Here is a 19,003-nt window from a genome sequence, read left to right as displayed (position 1 = left end):
GTAAATGCAAAGTGTAGATTGATATAGGCATTAAAACAGAATTGGGCAATTGGACCTGTAGTGGAAAGCCAACTACAGTACAGTCATTTTGCAGCAATTTACATGACATAAAAACTTTAAAAAGGGAAAAAAACCTGCAGTACGTACAGTATAAATGTTAAATAATCAAATGTATGTATCTATGTTTTTTCACATCGCATATGATGTCATCCAAATCCTATCCTTAATGCAGGCCTGCAAAAGAAACCTTCCCGTATTTTAAGTTTGTTCCTCTCTCTATCCATATTCTTAAATACTAAATGATCTTTGGCGATGTCATCTACTGTACTTGTAAATGTAATAAATATTGGTACTGATGAACAAAATGTGAGGGTTTGGTCCAGCAGCAGTAATAATGAAAATGATAGAGCATTTAAAGCTGTTTCCCCTACGTAGGCTTTACTTGGTCAGCCTGCCTAAGTACAGGTATGTTGACAGGTGCCTGAGAAGAATAAACAAATTTCGCAACTGTGCGGCAAAAAAAAAAAAAAAAGGTCACGAATGAAACGGCTCTTAATGATTCTTTAAAGTAAATGACAGGCACACTTCTCCACTTTCTCCCTCGCACTGCGGAGCGGACAGCGGCGTCACAAACAGCGCTGCAGGTGCACAGTGCATGCTGGTCATTGCAGTGGGCAGAGGAGGGGCGGTAATTACACCCAATTATACAGCGTGCACACAAAGAGTTGAGAGGAGAGTGGGAAACGAGAGGATAGGCTCACGAAGGAATACTCAGAGTTAAGAAAATGAGTGACAGCAGGAAAATACATTTTGATTTAATTGACAATTTGTCACGTACGTGGTTAGGGCGAAGGCGAGGAACGCAAGGCAAGAACATGGTGGACCCAATTGCAGGGAAGCAAGGTAGGAGTGCGGGAATCTCAAAATAATATTTAATTCCAAAAACAAAGGAAAACAAAGATCATAAAAAAGTCTAAATGCTAAATTAACAAAGTCCAAAATCTAAACACAAAGTAACAAAGAAACACTTGAGTGAACCCAAAACAAGAAACAAGACATGACTGGTGAAATACCTGAGCGACAACTGGCGACTATGACATGGCAAAGACGTGACAATGACATTGAACCCACGAGAACTGAAAGAAACCAGGGAACTAAATACAAACAAATTGACGAGACAACGAGGAACACCTGGACAAGACGAGTGGCTAGAGAGAGCTGATTGGTCGACACAAAGTAGACGAGAACAGGTGGACACAACAACCTAATGAGCACACGACAAACATGGAACACAGGAAAACATTGAACAAAACTAAACAACCCAAACCAAAACACAGACCATGACAGTACCCCCCCCTCTAAAGGAACGGATCCCAGACGTTCCCCAAACAACAACCAAAAAGTCACCAACCCAGGGTGGGCGGAAGGGGGCCTGGAGGAGGGTACAGAGTCCACCCCTCAGGTCAGTCTGGTGGCCATCCAGGCCACCCGAGGTGAGGTGTTTGGCTGAGCGGTTCAGGAGGTCGTCCAGGACGCCAAGCACCAGGGTCTTTACAGGGCCATTCAGGCGGACGGCCACGGTGCCGAACCCAATGGTAATGCAGGGGCCAGGCAATAGGGTCGGGTGGCGGCCGCTGGACGAGCGCCGCCGGAGCAGGGACGGGTGGCGGCCGCTGGACGAGTGCCGCCGGAGCGGGAGCCTGGCGCAGCTGCCGAGGAGCCGGAACGGGAGCCTGCCGCAGCTGCCGAGGAGCCGGAACGGGAGCCTGCCGCAGCTGCCGAGGAGCCGGAACGGGAGCCTGGCGCAGCTGCCGAGGAGCCGGAACGGGAGCCTGCCGCAGCTGCCGAGGAGCCGGAACGGGAGCCTGCCGCAGCTGCCGAGGAGCCGGAACGGGAGCCTGCCGCAGCTGCCGAGGAGCCGGAACGGGAGCCTTCCGCAGCTGCCGAGGAGCAGGAACGGGAGCCTGCCGCAGCTGCCGAGGAGAAGGAACGGGGCCTGCAATCGCTTCCTCAGCCTGCCGCCATTGAGGTTTGGGAGTAGCGGGTACGGGAGTGGCAGAGTGCACAAGGTCTCAGGAAGGTGAACTAGGAAAAATGGCTGGTACTGAACATGGTGGCATGTTTGACTTGACTTAATTGGAGCCGTGGAACAACGTGTGAGAACAGGTGAAAAATTGAGTGACTTGTGAACAGGGGGAAAGAAACGAGGGGGACGTGACAAAAACGGACGAGGACGGGATAAACTTGGGAAGGAACCAGAAAAATCTAAATCTGTGTCAGAGTCAGAATCAGACAGGAGGTTAACTAAATCAGGGCCATCTTCACAATCAGAAAAATCAGAATCTAAAGAAACATGTGGATGTAAAATAGTAGGGCATGGTGAATAACTAGGACAAGTGGGGGGACCCGATGAAAAGGACAGAAAAGACTGAACGATAGGGCTTACTGGAGGAGGGTAGGTATGGATGGCAGGCTGAGGACGGTGTGAGGCAGTTTGGTGGCGTCCAGGGTGACACCATGTTCTTCCCGCTGGGTCCTGTTCTGGTCGGTTCATTCTGTCACGTACGTGGTTAGGGTGAAGGCGAGGAACGCAAGGCAAGAACATGGTGGACCCAATTGCAGGGAAGCAAGGCAGGAGTGCGGGAATCTCAAAATAATATTTAATTCCAAAAACAAAGATCATGAAAAAGTCTAAATGCTAAATTAACAAAGTCCAAAATCTAAACACAAAGTAACAAAGAAACACTTGAGTGAACCCAAAACAAGAAACGACTGGTGAAATACCTGAGCGACAACGACATGGCAAAGACGTGACAATGACATTGAACCGACGAGAACTGAAAGAAACCAGGGAACTAAATACAAACAAATTGACGAGACAACGAGGAACACCTGGACAAGACGAGTGGCTAGAGAGAGCTGATTGGTCGACACAAAGTAGACGAGAACAGGTGGACACAACAACCTAATGAGCACACGAAAACATTGAACAAAACTAAACACAACCCAAACCAAAACACAGACCATGACAGTACCCCCCCCCCCCCCCCCCCCTAAAGGAACGGATCCCAGACGTTCCCCAAACAACAACCAAAAAGTCACCAACCCAGGGTGGGCGGAAGGGGGCCTGGAGGAGGGTACAGAGTCCACCCCTCAGGTCAGTCTGGTGGCCATCCAGGCCACCCGAGGTGAGGTGTTTGGCTGAGCGGTTCAGGAGGTCGTCCAGGACGCCAAGCACCAGGGTCTTTACAGGGCCATTCAGGCGGACGGCCACGGTGCCGAACCCAATGGTAATGCAGGGGCCAGGCAATAGGGTCGGGTGGCGGCCGCTGGACGAGCGCCGCCGGAGCAGGGAGGGGTGGCGGTCGCTGGACGAGCGCCGCCGGAACGGGAGCCTGGCGCAGCTGCCGAGGAGCCGGAACGGGAGCCTGGCGCAGCTGCCGAGGAGCCGGAACGGGAGCCTGCCGCAGCTGCCGAGGAGCCGGAACGGGAGCCTGCCGCAGCTGCCGAGGAGCCGGAACGGGAGCCTGCCGCAGCTGCCGAGGAGCCGGAACGGGAGCCTGCCGCAGCTGCCGAGGAGCCGGAACGGGAGCCTGCCGCAGCTGCCGAGGAGCCGGAACGGGAGCCTGCCGCAGCTGCCGAGGAGCCGGAACGGGAGCCTGCCGCAGCTGCCGAGGAGCCGGAACGGGAGGCTGCCGCAGCTGCCGAGGAGCCGGAACGGGAGGCTGCCGCAGCTGCCGAGGAGCCGGAACGGGAGGCTGCCGCAGCTGCCGAGGAGCAGGAACGGGAGCCTGCCGCAGCTGCCGAGGAGCAGGAACGGGAGCCTGCCGCAGCTGCCGAGGAGCAGGAACGGGGCCTGCAGTCGCTTCCTCAGCCTGCCGCCATTGAGGTTTGGGAGTAGAGGGTACGGGAGTGGCAGAGTGCACAAGGTCTCGGGAAGGTGAACTAGGAAAAATGGCTGGTACTGAACATGGTGGCAGGTTTGACTTGACGTGACTTAATTGGAGCCGTGGAACAACGTGTGAGAACAGGTGAAAAATTAAGTGACTTGTGAACAGGGGGGAAAAAACGAGGGGGACGTGACAAAAACGGACGAGGACGGGATAAACTTGGGAAGGAACCAGAAAAATCAAAATCTGTGTCAGAGTCAGAATCAGACAGGAGGTTAACTAAATCAGGGCCATCTTCACAATCAGAAAAATCAGAATCTAAAGAAACATGTGGATGTAAAATAGTAGGGCATGGTGAATAACTAGGACAAGTGGGAGGACCCGATGAAAAGGACAGAAAAGACTGAACGATAGGGCTTACTGGAGGAGGGTAGGTATGGATGGCAGGCTGAGGACGGTGGGAGGCAGTTTGGTGGCGTCCAGGGTGACGCCATGTTCTTCCCGCTGGGTCGTGTTCTGGTCGGTTCATTCTGTCACGTACGTGGTTAGGGCGAAGGCGAGGAACGCAAGGCAAGAACATGGTGGACCCAATTGCAGGGAAGCAGGGAGGCAAGGCAGGAGTGCGGGAATCTCAAAATAATAATATTTAAGTCCAAAAACAAAGGAAAACAAAGATCATGAAAAAGTCTAAATGCTAAACTAACCAAGTCCAAAATCTAAACACAAAGTAACAAAGAAACACTTGAGTGAACCCAAAACAAGACATGACTGGTGAAATACCTGAGCGACAACTGGCGACTATGACATGGCAAAGACGTGACAATGACAATGAACCGACGAGAACTGAAAGAAACCAGGGAACTAAATACAAACAAATTGACGAGACAACGAGGAACACCTGGACAAGACGAGTGGCTAGAGAGAGCTGATTGGTCGACACAAAGTAGACGAGAACAGGTGGACACAACAACCTAATGAGCACACGACAAACATGGAACACAGGAAAACATTGAACAAAACTAAACACAACCCAAACCAAAACACACACCATGACACAATTCAAAGGCAGAGTGTCGAGTCTGCGAGAAAAATACAGTATCTCTGCTGACTTCACAAATAACCTACACAGGCATATGAGGACTGTCCACCCATCAGTGCAATGGAAAGAAAAAAGACCGTCATACAGTAAGAAATGTGCCAGAGCTGTTGCTGGAGACTGCAATAAAGGTATATAAATGTTTTTTTTAAAACCAGTCGATGTGTTTTTTTTACATAACTAATTAATTTTGCTTATGGTGTTACTTATTTATGTTATAGTTCAAAGGCCGTGTTCAATATTCTTGAGAATTGAAAGTTCATTGTTTTTAATAAGGATGTACTTGCATAATTATGCTCTAATATCATTAAAAAGCATTAACAAAACATCAACGATATTATCGTTTATCATGATAGTTTCTGGGAAAATATATCATCCCAAAAAATGTGTTGTAGTGACAGGACTAGGTTAGTGGTCTAGGCCCATCATATTAGAGTGGAAATAGCTGAGGATGATAAGATGAAAAGAACGATTGACAACTTCTTCGAGTAGAATGTTAAGTTAATGGCTGTTAAGTTTTTTTTTCAAAGCAAAGAAAGATCCTTTGCTCAGACACAAATTGTCAACTTTGTAAATAGCTATCTTGAAATTATATTGTTGCATTTGTGCAATAAATAAGCATAGTTCATAAACCTTTCTCTTGACTATAGAATATTTTAAATGCGCTGATCATACACCAAGGCCCCACCTAGCACTGCCATGTCTACCACAAGTAAATTGTCAAACTAGGGGAAACACTATAACGTCTATCCAATTTCAAGTAGTTTTCAAATTTTATTTTCAAATGTTTTTGAAACTATCAGACTGAATAGACAATATTAGAATAAAAGCTCTCACTCAGTCGTTAGGATGAAACAATGCCCCAGTGAAGGAGATGGTGTTCACGGTCTCTAATTAATAGCTGTACCGCAGTTAACACTCTGGGTTCTATTTTTGTAGACGGCGCATCTGACAATTTGGTAGCAGAAAGTCGGTCTAAACGTACGTCTGCTGGGACCACGTCCAGCGTGGTACAGCACGGGCAGACGGACAGATACGCGAGCTCCGCGTACATGCGTGGTGGATGTCAGATGTATTTCATTCATAAATATGTGAACATATGTGAGTCATTGTAGAAATCAAAACATTGAATACATTTATTATTATTACTCATATTTTTTTACTATTTTTACTATTATTATTATTATTATTACCACACCAGATTCACGCAAGTCAAGAAAAAATTAAGAGTCCATTATATTTAACACTAAGCACAAAGCCCAACATATTTGTATTTTCAACGACCGTTCTTGTCATTATGCTGATCCACAAAATACACCCAATGTGTGTCTTACTGAGCTTAAAGAAATAAGTCAAGTGTAAATTGTACCAAAGCCTTAGTAGGTTATTTATGCAGTTCTTTTCTGCATGGTACTTACCATTTGATGTAATATTTATGTAGCTTTATCCTCATCCCCACTCACTCTTTCCTGCTCTCTGTCTCCTCCCTTGCCCTTTAGTGGAAAGAGCAACTCTTGGAGGGAAAAACTTTACCAAAAATAAAAACGAAAAAGCCTTTGTTCTTTTGAAATGTGCTCATACAGATGCAATAGATGAATTCTGGCCAAAAGTCCACTTTAACAGTGAATTATGGTCATTGGTAGAGGTGAAAGGAGCAATTAGGTCATCTTAAAAGAGTTGAAGTTTGAGATGGCAAAACTCCTATTCTTCTTCTCCTATTCTTTTCGATTCTAGACTGATGAGTGTTGGATGTAAATCAAGAAAAAAATCAGCAGCAGTAATAAAAACGAAAACTGCCTCCATGTTGATCTAATCAGTTTAAGTCAAAGATGATGACCCAACCAACTTTTATGGATAGAATTTCTAGGTGTAGAAGGGGTCCGATTTGGTGGCCTCAGTATTGCATCTCTGCTTTTTGGAGATGATGTGGTTCTGTTGGCTTCATCAAGCCGTGACCTCCAACTCTCACTGGAGCAGTTCGCAGCTGAGTGTGAAGCGGCTGGGATGAGAATCAGCACCTCCAAATCTGAGACCATGGTCCTCAGTCGGAAAAGGGTGGCGTGCCCTAAGTGGAGGAGTTCAAGTATCTTGGGGTCTTGTTCACGAGTGAGGGAAGAATGGAACGGGAGATCGACAGGCGGATGGATCCGTGCAGCGTCTGCAGTGATGTGGACTTTGTATCGGTCCGTTGTGGTAAAGAAGGAGCTAAGCTGAAAGGCAAAGCTCTCGATTTACCGGTCGATCTTCGTTCCTACCCTCACCTATAGTCACGAGTTGTGGGTCGTGATCGAGAGAACAAGATCCCGGATACAAGCGGCCGAAATGAGTTTCCTCCGCATGGTGTCCCGGCTCTCCCTTAGAGATAGGGTGAGAAGCTCGCTCATCCGTGAGGATCTCAGAGTAGAGCCGTTGCTCCTCCGCATTGAGAGGAGCCAGATGAGGTGGCTGGGGCATCTGATTCGGATGCCTCCTGGACCCCTCCCTGGTGAGGTGTTCCAGGCACGTCCCACCTGGAGGAGACCCCGGGGACGACCCAGGACACGCTGGAGAGACTACGTCCTTCGGCTGGCCTGGGAACGCCTCGGGATCCCCCCGGAAGAGCTGGATGAAGTGGCTGGGGAGAAGGAAGTCTGGGCATCCCTGCTAAACCTACTGCCCCCGCGACCCGACCTTGGATAAGCGGTAGAAAATGGATGGGTGGATGGATGGTGACCCAACCTTGCAGTAAATTTTTTAACGCAGCCCATAGAACAAACTCGAAGTACCTCAATCAAATCTTCATTCCAGGCTTTATTTGGTGTCTTAGTGTGGTTGGTGGTATTTCGTTTCACGTTGGAAGGTGATACTAGCGACCAATAATTTATTTATTTATTTTTTTTGCATGAATATACTGTAGATGAAAAGGCAATTATTACACTTGGTAATTGTTATTTTAATTCATATCTGTTAACCAACATGGCTGCGGTAACGCTACTACTACCCACACACACACACACAAACACACACACGCCCATGCACACACACAACCTTTCTGAGAAAGGCAATAGCATAGCTGTGTTTGGTTTGGGGCTTTATTGTCTTACCCTTTATTTCCTTTCCCCTGTTTTTTGTGTTCCCTTATCCGCTGACCTTGTCTCGTCCAAACTCCTGCCTGGCCACCCGCCTGCCAGAGGGTACAGAAGGCTGCCAAAATCAAGAAAAAAGCGGTGTGTAATAAACACAGCAAAAAGAAAAACCTCTTGGCGCTTCCATCCACTCTCACATTTCTGTTTGTTTTTTGTTGGGTGTGTCTCTCCCTTCCATTAATGCCTTGCATGTTTTCTGTGGTCATTTTTGATGTAATCAAATATTTGTCCGTTTTTTTTCTATAACTAAGTCAAGCACAGTACGCATGCTTCAAAATGAATAACCACTAACTGTAATTTTTAAATGTGACCTAATTAAGACATTTATCATATTTTTCTTTGAGCCAGTAGAAAATGACACCACAACAACAACAGGGTAAAATGATAATTTCATAGTCTACCTTAATTATGGATGACATCATAGCACACATTGAATGCATGTTGCATTTAATTATGGTTATTTCCACAATATTTGGAGCACAGTGAATTTATCAAGTGCTTCAGGTGATTTTGAATTCCATCCATCATGTATATTGTTAGTCCTGAGAAGGGTAAGAGGATGCAGGAGCATATCATAACTGACACTGGGCAAGGTCCGATGTGGGTCCATATCACACACGGCTGCTTGTAGAGCTCGACGAGCACTTTCATTTACAATCTTCAAAACATTTTACACTCATGTTTTAATAGACGTTACCTGAATTACTGTTTTTCATTTAGATTGTCCAATACTGTATGTATGTGACAAATAAATCACATAGTAGGCGGTCATGAATGACTTACACACAGCTAATAAGCTCTTGGTCAAGTGGTGAAACGTGACAGTATTTGCATAATTGATTTTTTTCAGAGCCCAGATGGAGACGTTCTAACGCTCACTGAAGTTGATCTTTTCATCTCCACTCAGAGGATCAAGGTCCTCAATGCAGACTCACAGGTAAGTGTGTTGCTCCAAGTGCCTTATTTCACCTCGAGAAGGAAGGTTGTCTCCTCTCAATCCAGTGGAGAGTGAGTGGTTGCCTGGCCTGACGTGACAGAGGATTAGAGCAGACTTCATAATACCCAAAATGCTTCACAAACATGTGTGCTTGCTGGATGACTCGACACTTAGGGTGCCAGCTATTTGGTTGCTACTCTGGTTGAGTGCATGAATATTTCTTCCTTTATGCACTCAATCAATCACAATCTGATTTTTGTTCTTGTGTTGGCTCATTTGGTTTTATCAGACAATTTATTTGTCTCCTTTTTAATAATAAATAACCTAATGTACTGTATATTTTAGTGTTCTTACGGTTTTTAGGAGAACAAAATGAAGGTGGATGATTCATTTGTCTCCTCTTTGGCCCTGTGCATGAGGGTTAGCATGTGTGTGTGCTGAGCATGCTGTAATGCAGTGTCTACCAAAGCCATGTCAATGTATTTCCCAATTGCCCCAGCACTTTAAAATAAGACTGTTCGGAATCAAAGTGTCACAGAGCAGCTTGAATTGATATTCTGACACTTTCTGACACATAATGAGAACAATTCGTAAATGGGATGTGAAAAGAGTACGAATCAGGCAATCTATCAAACACCACACACATCTAAGGAAGTGTGAACTGCAAATGCAAAATTGAATGAATCATATATTTTTTGGGGGGGTGGGTGTGCAGGGGGGGTTGGAAAATTACCCTTCATCGTGAATGTCTTTATGAAGAAGATACTCTTTAGATTGAGTAAGCAGGGAATTGCATGTCATTATCAGCGTCGGTTTTTATCAAGATAAACTGCTATGAAACCCCAATTGGTTTTGTGTGTACTCTATGTTAAATATTTTTGGCATTAATTAATTGTTTTCTTATCAAATTACTGTGCGTGTTATATAAAGTTCCAAAAAATACTGTCCATTTTATATACTGTATTTTTTCACCATTGTTTAAGTGCATCGTTTTTTATGGTTTTGTTGCTGTGTTTATAGGAAACGATGATGGACAATGCATTGCGCACCATATCCTATATCGCTGATATTGGAAACATTGTGGTACTAATGGCAAGACGTCGAATGTCACGTACAGCTTCCCAAGATTGTATTGAAACCACACCTGGGGCACCTGAGGCGAAGAAGCAGTACAAGATGATATGCCATGTCTTTGAGTCTGAGGATGTAAGTGTCTTAAAGTATGATGTATTTATTACCATGACTAGTTATAGTTAGAGAATAACATCTCTTTCACCGCCATGGTGGCTCCACATACTCACCAACATTAATGATCTGTATCAGGGGGGGAGTACAGCAGCTTGAAGGGAAAAAACAAAAAACATATCTTTATCTTTAATATGTAATATTATCTAACGTCAGATACTGTATGTTAGAGGCAAAACATTCAGATTTGTGGTTCATACAGTGAGAGAGGGGAGCCATGTCTGGGGAAAGTAGAGAAGTTCACAAAAAAGGCTAAGAAAAATCAGTTTGTAAACAAAGGCAGATATTAAAATGATTTACTGATATGTATTGTAGCTACTAGGCATGGGAAATTAAAATATTTTTGGGAGAACCTGTTACCAGAAATTCGATTCCTGGGAATCGTTTGTTCGTTTGCCTGACGATTCCCAGGAGACAATGGTGACTTAGCAATGAGTATTGATCTGGTATCTTACTGTTATTGTAGTGTTACTTACATATTCAGCTGATCCGAACTTCTCAGCTGATGAGAATAGGAAGCAGGTGGGGTGCTGGAGACTCCGCCCACCAACTCATACCATGAGGAGTGGAAAAACCCAAACAGTACATGCAGGCAAAAACACAGACACCTGACAACTAGGTTTTTAAATTGCTTGTTTTTAAACAGCCCACAGGTGTGGATGTGTGTTGGTGATGTTGCGATTAATATCATGTTTTATAATTAGACCACTATGATCAATATAATCTTTAGTCTTTTGAAGATAGTTTTGTTCATTCTCTTCTTCAACTTGAAGGAAATGAATAGTTAATAAATAGTTCAAATCATGCAAATTGGACAGGTAGTGTTGTTCTTCAACCCAGAACTACAGCTCGTCTTGCTTCAGCAAATTGAGCAGGACTTGGTAACTCAAGCAAGGTTCCACAGTGCAGCCCGCAAATCAGCATCAGTGCCAGTCATCGAAAGACATTTCATTTTGGTGATGGGTTTTAAAGGCCAACGGAGAGTCGTATTGGAAGCGTTCAGTCCCTTATCCAACCCACACAGGTTGTTCTCCACTTGCGGTGTGCACCTTTGTCCGGACGTTCACTTTTATATGCATGTAAAAACAGGTTCATAGAATATTGACTTGGTTGATCTCATGTTATCATTGTTTTTTTAATATGATGTTGTCAATCACAGCATTGTACAGTCAGGTCCAGAAATATTGGGGCATCAATACAATTCTCATTGTTTTCGCTCTAAATACCACTACAATGGATTTGAAATGAAATGAACTAGATGTGCTTTAACTGCAGACTTTAAGCTTTCATTTGAGGGTATTTACATCCAAATTGGGTGAACATTGTAGGAATTACAACAGTTTGTATACTGTATGTGCCTCCCCCCTGAACATGACTGCACTGGGTGACCTTATTTACAATATTTTAATGTGTTTTTGTATTCAGGCCCAGCTCATCGCTCAGTCCATCGGCCAGGCTTTCAGTGTAGCTTATCAGGAGTTCCTGAGAGCCAATGGAATAAACCCAGAGGACCTGAGTCAAAAGGAGTACAGTGACATCATCAACACACAAGAGATGTACAACGATGACCTCATCCACTTCTCCAACTCTGAAAACTGCAAAGAGGTGAGTAGCGTTTGCAAAATAAAAAACTTTATAGTTGTTTCCTAGTGTACTCCTCATCCTGACTAATTGTTTGAGAACTTGAAACAGACAGAATTACAGATTCAACGTAATCATAAAAAACTGTTTACTGTGGCTGTTGGTTTGTTAAATGCAGATGATCCAGTAAAATCAGCTAAAAGGGTGTCTACTCATGCCTTTTTTCACGACCGTATTTACTCCTTGGCCCTTGATGTTTCCGTAAACATTACTAGAGGCTTTTGGAAGACTACAAGCAGTGATATACAGTATTTTCTCCTGTGTGAGCAGAGAGGCTTCACAGACGCTTCCACACAGCTGCTGCCTTGCATGTGGATTTTTGTTGGTAGCCACGGGCAATATGGGCAAGCAATAAAGCCTCCTGGACAACTCCATCCATCCATCCATCCATCCATCCATCCATCCATTTTCTACCGCTTATCCAAGGTCGGGTCACGGGGGCAGTAGCTTTAGCAGGGATGCGCAGACTTCCCTTTCTCCAGCCACTTCATCCAGCTCTTCCGGGGGGATCCCGAGGCATTCCCAGGCCAGCCGAAAGACATAGTCTCTCCAGCGTGTCCTGGGTCGTCCCCGGGGTCTCCTCCCGGTGGGATGTGCCCGGAACACCTCACCAGGGAGGCGTCCGGGAATCAGATGCCCCAGCCACCTCATCTGGCACCTCTCGATGTGGAGGAGCAGCGGCTCTACTCTGAGATCCTACTGGATGACCGAGCTTCTCACCCTATCTCTAAGGGAGAGCCCGGACACCCTGTGGAGGAAACTCATTTCGGCCGCTTGTATCTGGGATCCTGTTCTTTCGGTCACGACCCACAGCTCGTGACCATAGGTGAGTGTAGGAACATAGATCGACCGGTAAATTGAGAGCTTTGCCTATCGGCTTAGCGCCTTCTTTACCACAACGGACCGATACAAAATCCGCATCACTGCAGACTTTTTATCTTTTTAACTAAATGATTAATTACATGACATTCAGATGATGAAAGGCATTTCTACCCTTTTAATTGACCCTTGCTGACACATATCCAAGTTTCTTACACTGTTTAAAATATTCACACAAACCAACAATAACAGACTGGTAACAGATTGCAACTGTCTGACTGAGCCACAGGGCTTATCCATCCATCCATCCATCCATTTTCTGAGCCACTTCTCCTCACTTGGGAGAGGGCGTGCTGGAGCCTATCCCAGCTATCATCGCGCAGGAGGCGGGGTACACCCTGAACTGGTTGCCAGCCAATTGCAGGGCACATACAAACAAACAACCATTCACACTCACATTCACACTTACGAGCAATTTAGAGTTATCAATTAACCTACCATGCATGTTTTTGGGATGTGGGAGGAAACCGGAGTGCCCGAAGAAAACCCACGCAGGCACGGGGAGAACATGCAAACTCCACACAGGCGGGACCGGGGATTGAACCCCGCACCTCAGAACTGTGAGGCAGACACTCTAACCAGTCGTCCACCGTGCCGCCGCCACAGGGCTTATAGAGTACGTACTCTATTTAATAAAAATATATGATCTGCATGGTCCAGCCAAATCTTGTTTTGAACCCACACCTTCCAAAGTTTTCACCGTTTGAGAGTTGAGTTCCTTTTAAATTGCGGCGGTACGATGAGAATATATATATACTTAAAGAAAGAAAGAAAGAAAGAAATAGAAATTCCAACAGACAGCGAGTGAACACTGGTGAGCTGTGACCAGCTCGGAGCCCTGGAATGTAGCACCCCACCTTAGTCCTATCCGTTGCATTGAGAAGGAGCTGCTGCACGTCACACTTTTAGCACAAGTCAATGTGTGCGCTCCAGAGTGCAAGTGCGTCACAAAATCAGATAACAGAGATGAACGAAGCAATTTATCATTAACTGTTTATCCTGCTCAAATAAAATTACTAATTTTTAAAATTAATGTATTTTGAAATGTTTTTCAAATTAATTTTCTCATCAATATTTTAATTAAGTATAATTGTTTTAAATATTTTTTTTTTTACTTCAAGCAAAATAATGTGGTGACCACCATGCAAGTTGGGGCGGCACCCGAGTGCCCTCTAATGATAAACCGCCACTGTTTGTAGCCTAGATTATTGTCACTGATTTTTGTTTGACAAAGGGAAAGGACTAAAGAAAACTGTGAGTATTTGGACTAATCCCGTCAGGATTTTGTCTTTGGGCACGTTGTTGACTGAAGAGTCCATAGCTAATAAAGGCTGACCGCCCTCTGCTTCTACAGTTGCAGCTGGAGAAGAGCAAAGGCGAAATCCTCGGTGTGGTGATTGTGGAGTCCGGCTGGGGCTCCATCCTGCCCACTGTCATCTTAGCCAACATGATGAACGGGGGTCCTGCGGCACGCTCGGGCAAGCTCAGCATCGGAGACCAGATCATGTCCATCAACAACACTAGTCTCGTAGGGCTGCCACTCGCCACCTGTCAGGGAATCATCAAGGTACCAGGGACACAACACTGAGGCACAAATGAAACGGACATTCACGTTTTCTAAACATTTAATTGTATATGTGTGTGTGTGTGTGTGTGTGTGCGTGCGTGTTAAAGGGCTTAAAGAATCAGGTTCAGGTAAAAATGAACATAGTCAGCTGTCCTCCTGTTACTACTGTCCTCATCAAGAGACCCGACCTCAAGTACCAGCTGGGATTCAGCGTGCAGAACGGCATTGTAAGTACCAACAGCAGCTTTAGTTTGTTTTAGTTTCCTTTTACCTATCTCACATTTGTCACACAATATTCTGCCTGCATATTAATGTGTATTCAAGAAATCCCATAATACAGTATCTCTGGAAAGATCAATTTAATGTAAAGAAACCTTTCCTGGCCTGGAAACACTTTCCCTACTGGATGCACAAGTCCAATGCGCTACTATAATATGAGGATCTTGTTTTTTTGTGTTACTCCGACTTTAGATTTGCAGTCTAATGCGGGGCGGCATCGCAGAGCGAGGGGGGGTCAGAGTGGGCCACCGGATCATCGAGATCAATGGGCAGAGTGTCGTGGCCACAGCACATGAGAAGATTGTCCAGGCCCTCTCAAACTCTATTGGCGAGGTGACACTACACACACACTCACCCACGCGCACACACACACACACACACTACACCACATTCATTATCTGAATTTTTCATGACTAGAAAATTTGTCAGAAATTAAAATCCTGTCTGTGTTTAAATAACTAATTTACTAATCACTATACAGAAGTACAATTTATCAACTTTTATGGTTGTCCTGGTATAATAACAGTCAACATACACGGTAATTTTCTTCTAAGATGCACTGGCTGTTCATTTTATCAGGTATTATTCACTGCCATAAAAATCGATATGTGTTTACCCCACTTCAGGTGACATTGATTGATTGATTGGGTTCAAATAGAGCAACAGTGGACCGAATTGCAGAACTTAACTTTTCTTTGGGGTGTTATTGGATGATACTTTATCTATAGCCACCTTTTCCTCTGCACAGTAGCTCCACTTGCTAGATGACCAGGTATTATAAATAATAAAACTTAGTACCTGATTTTATTAATAGAGAGCTGTGCCAAGTTGATAACATGCTGTGGGTCATAACGCTCCAAATGTTGCATGGCACGAGCATATTAAAACGATGGCACTCAGTGATTTTACTTCATTTTGATGGCATAGGATTGTACTGTGACATGAATGTTTTTTTGCTTTTAATTTTTTTACTTTTAGATTCACATGAAGACTATGCCTGCAGCCATGTTCCGACTCCTCACGGGGCAGGAGACGCCAATGTACATATAAAGTGAAAGGACTTATTAGCTGCTTGTCTATAAAACTTGTATTGCACAAACCCACAGGTCGATTCATTTCCTCATCCTTTATCTGGTTCCTGTCTGAAGAGCTGAACAAATTGTGTCAATGTTTTTTTTTCGGTTGTTGTTGTTATTTATTTATTGGTCTTGTCTGTGCTCTTGTGTCCCTACAATGAGATGGAAGGACTGACTGAGTGAAGGCCTCACATTTAGTTTTATGGTCACCCAAATAATGCAATATATTCAACTATACATTACAGTATGTATAGATTGATTATTTTCACTTGTTTATTTATTGCCTATATGAATACTTTGTTAAAAAATGTAACAGCGGGTGATACGAGGAGCTTTGGTGTAAATAGCTACTGAAATGTGCTATTAAGTGACATGCAGACAAGTACAGTATGGCAAGATTATCAGTTGCAGTATATGGTAATAATTGCGAGTTTACGCAGAGATGTTTGTGTTAAAAATCATGAATTTGAATGTGCTAAATTAATATAATGTAAACGTGAATGAAACTGGTGTGTGCATTAGGGGCTTAAGGGAAAGATGCCAGATAATGTACTTTGGTTTAACTTTATTTAAAGGCAATACACACGCAACGCTGAAGACTTTTCTATATCTCCTGTACACACGTGTACATACATACATTTCAAAAACAACCACAAAACTAGCAAGATGCATCAATTATGCTTTTAATATCAGTTACTTGTATCAATTGTTTTTTTTGTCTGCTTCCTGTTGTGTATGTTGATGGTGTTCCTGGCTGAAACTCATGCAAACAATGAGTTGACTGTGAATGTAATGTGCTGCGTGAGCTGTCCCATTGCCATACCAAGTATTAGAATGTTTGTACATAAAAGGAAACGTGTCTAGTATTGCGCTCCTCATCTAAAGAGAAAACACCATGGTTTAGTCACTGCATCATCATCCCACATGAATGTTGGCTTTGGGAGGGAAAGATCAGACTGTGAATCACACTGTGACAGTAAAAGCCTTACAACAGAGTAAAGCTTTTAACAATCCACTGTATTCCATTTAACCACTTGAACATTATCGGTGTGCATGCCTCGTAATGTAGTATCATGTCATTGTGGCAAGATAATAAAATCAGAGCTAAACCTGGCTGGTTGTGTTGGACTGGGTCACATACTAGTGTGTGGTATATGCGGTTCATTATACAGTGCTGCCTTGAGATACGAAAGACTCGACTTTCAAAGTTTTTCCAGATATGAGCTGTCATTCGCCTGATTTTTTTTGGTTTTGTTTGTTTTGTTTCTACTCACGAGAACAAACTTGAGATACGAGAGCAATATGGTGGCCGTAAACTCAATTCAACTCAAGCAGTTTGGCAAATAGTGAACAACAAAAAAGAGGCTTTAAACTGTTTAACGCCACTCCCATTTGAAATGTACTGACAAACTAAACATAAAAAAATGACAATTACACATTTTTGATTTAAAACCACCAAACAACATTGCCTAAAAGTAGCCCTTAAATGCTGTGAACATTGACACTTATTCCATAGTTCTGGACTTAAAAACATTGTCTGCAGAAAGAATTCACCCTCAAAAAAGATTCCGTATTTATATTAAGCCTATTTTCTGATGTTTATTCAACAGAGCTTGGCCTGCTCACATCTTGGTCAAAACCCTATATGAGCTGTGACATAGATGCCAGGAACAAATCTGATTTCCCCATACTAGTTAACGTACTCAGTTGGCTCACAAGTAAGCCTGGGAGGTAAATGTCGCCTATATTCAAAGTCAGGATGTTTTTTTTATGTAATAATAACGAGTGAAAATAGTGAGGTTAGATAACTTTGCGTAGGCTTGTTTTGTTGAAATGGATTGCTGTAATGCGCCTTGTAGAGCGCACCCATCTGGGATAAGTGATTCATTTCCACCTATATTCACGAGTTTAAGTAAGCTGTTTCTTGGGGTGATTGCATTGCTCACCTATGAAAAACATTTTGGAAGATGACGTAACAAGAGTTAGCATTTATGAAGTTTTTGATGGGCATTGCTGGCTGTCAACACAGCGAACACCTGCCATCACGGCACTGTGTTCATACTATTTTATCAGGCTTGGACGGTTGAAAAAAGGTTCTTGGACAATTACGTTATACAGGCGTTCGATTTTGTGACATATTAAAGGCTTTTTGGACAGTCATGGAGCTTGGCTGACCGTGAGTTTAATGCGCACGGCTTGGGGACTTTTGCGCACAGCTGTTTTTGATGTGTTTGTCCAATTTTAATCAATGACTATGTGATAAATGAGTGATTTTTTTTAAGCATATTAAATCAGCGATTGAACATAATGTTAGGGTGCTATAGCTGCTGTGTTCATGTGAGAAGGTGCAGTGGTACAGTATATGATTGCCTGGTTTGAGTGAGTGACGAGGAGTCTCGGGGTCGCCGCCATGTTTGTATCATTTTAATCCATGACACGCAAATAAATTAGCGATTTTTCAGGACATTAAATTACCAACGACTGAACATAACTTTGGGGTGCGATAACTTTTGTCCTCATGTGAGTGTGGAATGGTATATGACAGCAAATAAAGTCTCATACCAATTTGAACAGAGCGTTTTTTTTTTTTGTTTGTTTTTTTTTGTTTTTTTTCATGAAAAGTTATTCATAGTATAGTACATTACCTTTTCTACAATGGCTATGCAGTGAATTTGGACTGTAGCTTTGGTGGTGGCTGAAGCAAAAACTCAGGTATGGGAGGAGTTCGGTGAGGTCATGGAGAAAGACTTCCGGACGTCTTCGAGGAAATTCTGGTCCACCATCCGGCGTCTCAGGAGAGGAAAGCAGTGCAGCACCAACACTGTGTATAGTGGGGATGGGGCGCTGCTGACCTCGACTCGGGACGTTGTGAGTCAGTGAGGAGAATACTTCGAAGACCTCCTCAATTCCACCGACACGCCTTCCCATGAGGAAGCAGAGTGTGGGTTCTTTGAGGAGGGCTCTCCTATCTCTGGGTTTGAGGTCACCAAGGTGGTTAAAAAGCTCCTCGGTGGCAAGGCCCTGGGGGTGGATGAGATTCGCCCGGAGTTCCTAAAGGCTCTGGATGTTGTGGGGCTATCCTGGTTGACACGCCTCTGCAACATCGCGTGGACATTGGGGACAGTGCCTCTGGATTGGCAAACTGGGGTGGTGGTCCCCCTTTTTGGGAGGGGGGACCGGAGAGTGTGTTCCAACTACAGGGGGAATCACACTCCTCAGCCTCCCTGATAAGGTCTATTCAGGGGTGCTGGAGAGGAGGGTCCGTCAG

General features: G+C 44.2%; 1 protein-coding gene across 5 annotated transcripts in view; it reads left to right on the top strand.

Annotated features, from left to right (window-relative positions):
- Nucleotides 1-16,849, top strand: part of apba2b (amyloid beta (A4) precursor protein-binding, family A, member 2b) — a 70,021-nt gene extending 53,172 nt beyond the window's left edge. For 4 of the 5 annotated variants that reach the window (XM_061759326.1, XM_061759317.1, XM_061759343.1 and 1 more), the window contains exons 8-15: nucleotides 8,157-8,192; nucleotides 8,962-9,048; nucleotides 10,069-10,254; nucleotides 11,719-11,898; nucleotides 14,168-14,380; nucleotides 14,488-14,607; nucleotides 14,852-14,992; nucleotides 15,638-16,849. In XM_061759326.1, coding sequence (XP_061615310.1) covers nucleotides 8,157-8,192; nucleotides 8,962-9,048; nucleotides 10,069-10,254; nucleotides 11,719-11,898; nucleotides 14,168-14,380; nucleotides 14,488-14,607; nucleotides 14,852-14,992; nucleotides 15,638-15,709 — 1,035 coding nt within the window. In that variant the 3' untranslated portion in view covers nucleotides 15,710-16,849. The remainder of the gene's footprint in view (nucleotides 1-8,156; nucleotides 8,193-8,961; nucleotides 9,049-10,068; nucleotides 10,255-11,718; nucleotides 11,899-14,167; nucleotides 14,381-14,487; nucleotides 14,608-14,851; nucleotides 14,993-15,637) is intronic. The other variant, XM_061759354.1, reaches the window with a different exon arrangement.
- The last annotated feature ends 2,154 nt before the right edge of the window (nucleotides 16,850-19,003 follow it).

The sequence above is a fragment of the Phyllopteryx taeniolatus genome, chromosome 2, assembly GCF_024500385.1.
Source record: "Phyllopteryx taeniolatus isolate TA_2022b chromosome 2, UOR_Ptae_1.2, whole genome shotgun sequence".
In the NCBI taxonomy this organism is placed as follows: Eukaryota; Metazoa; Chordata; class Actinopteri; order Syngnathiformes; family Syngnathidae; genus Phyllopteryx; species Phyllopteryx taeniolatus.
This window is presented reverse-complemented; position numbering and strand designations above follow the sequence as displayed.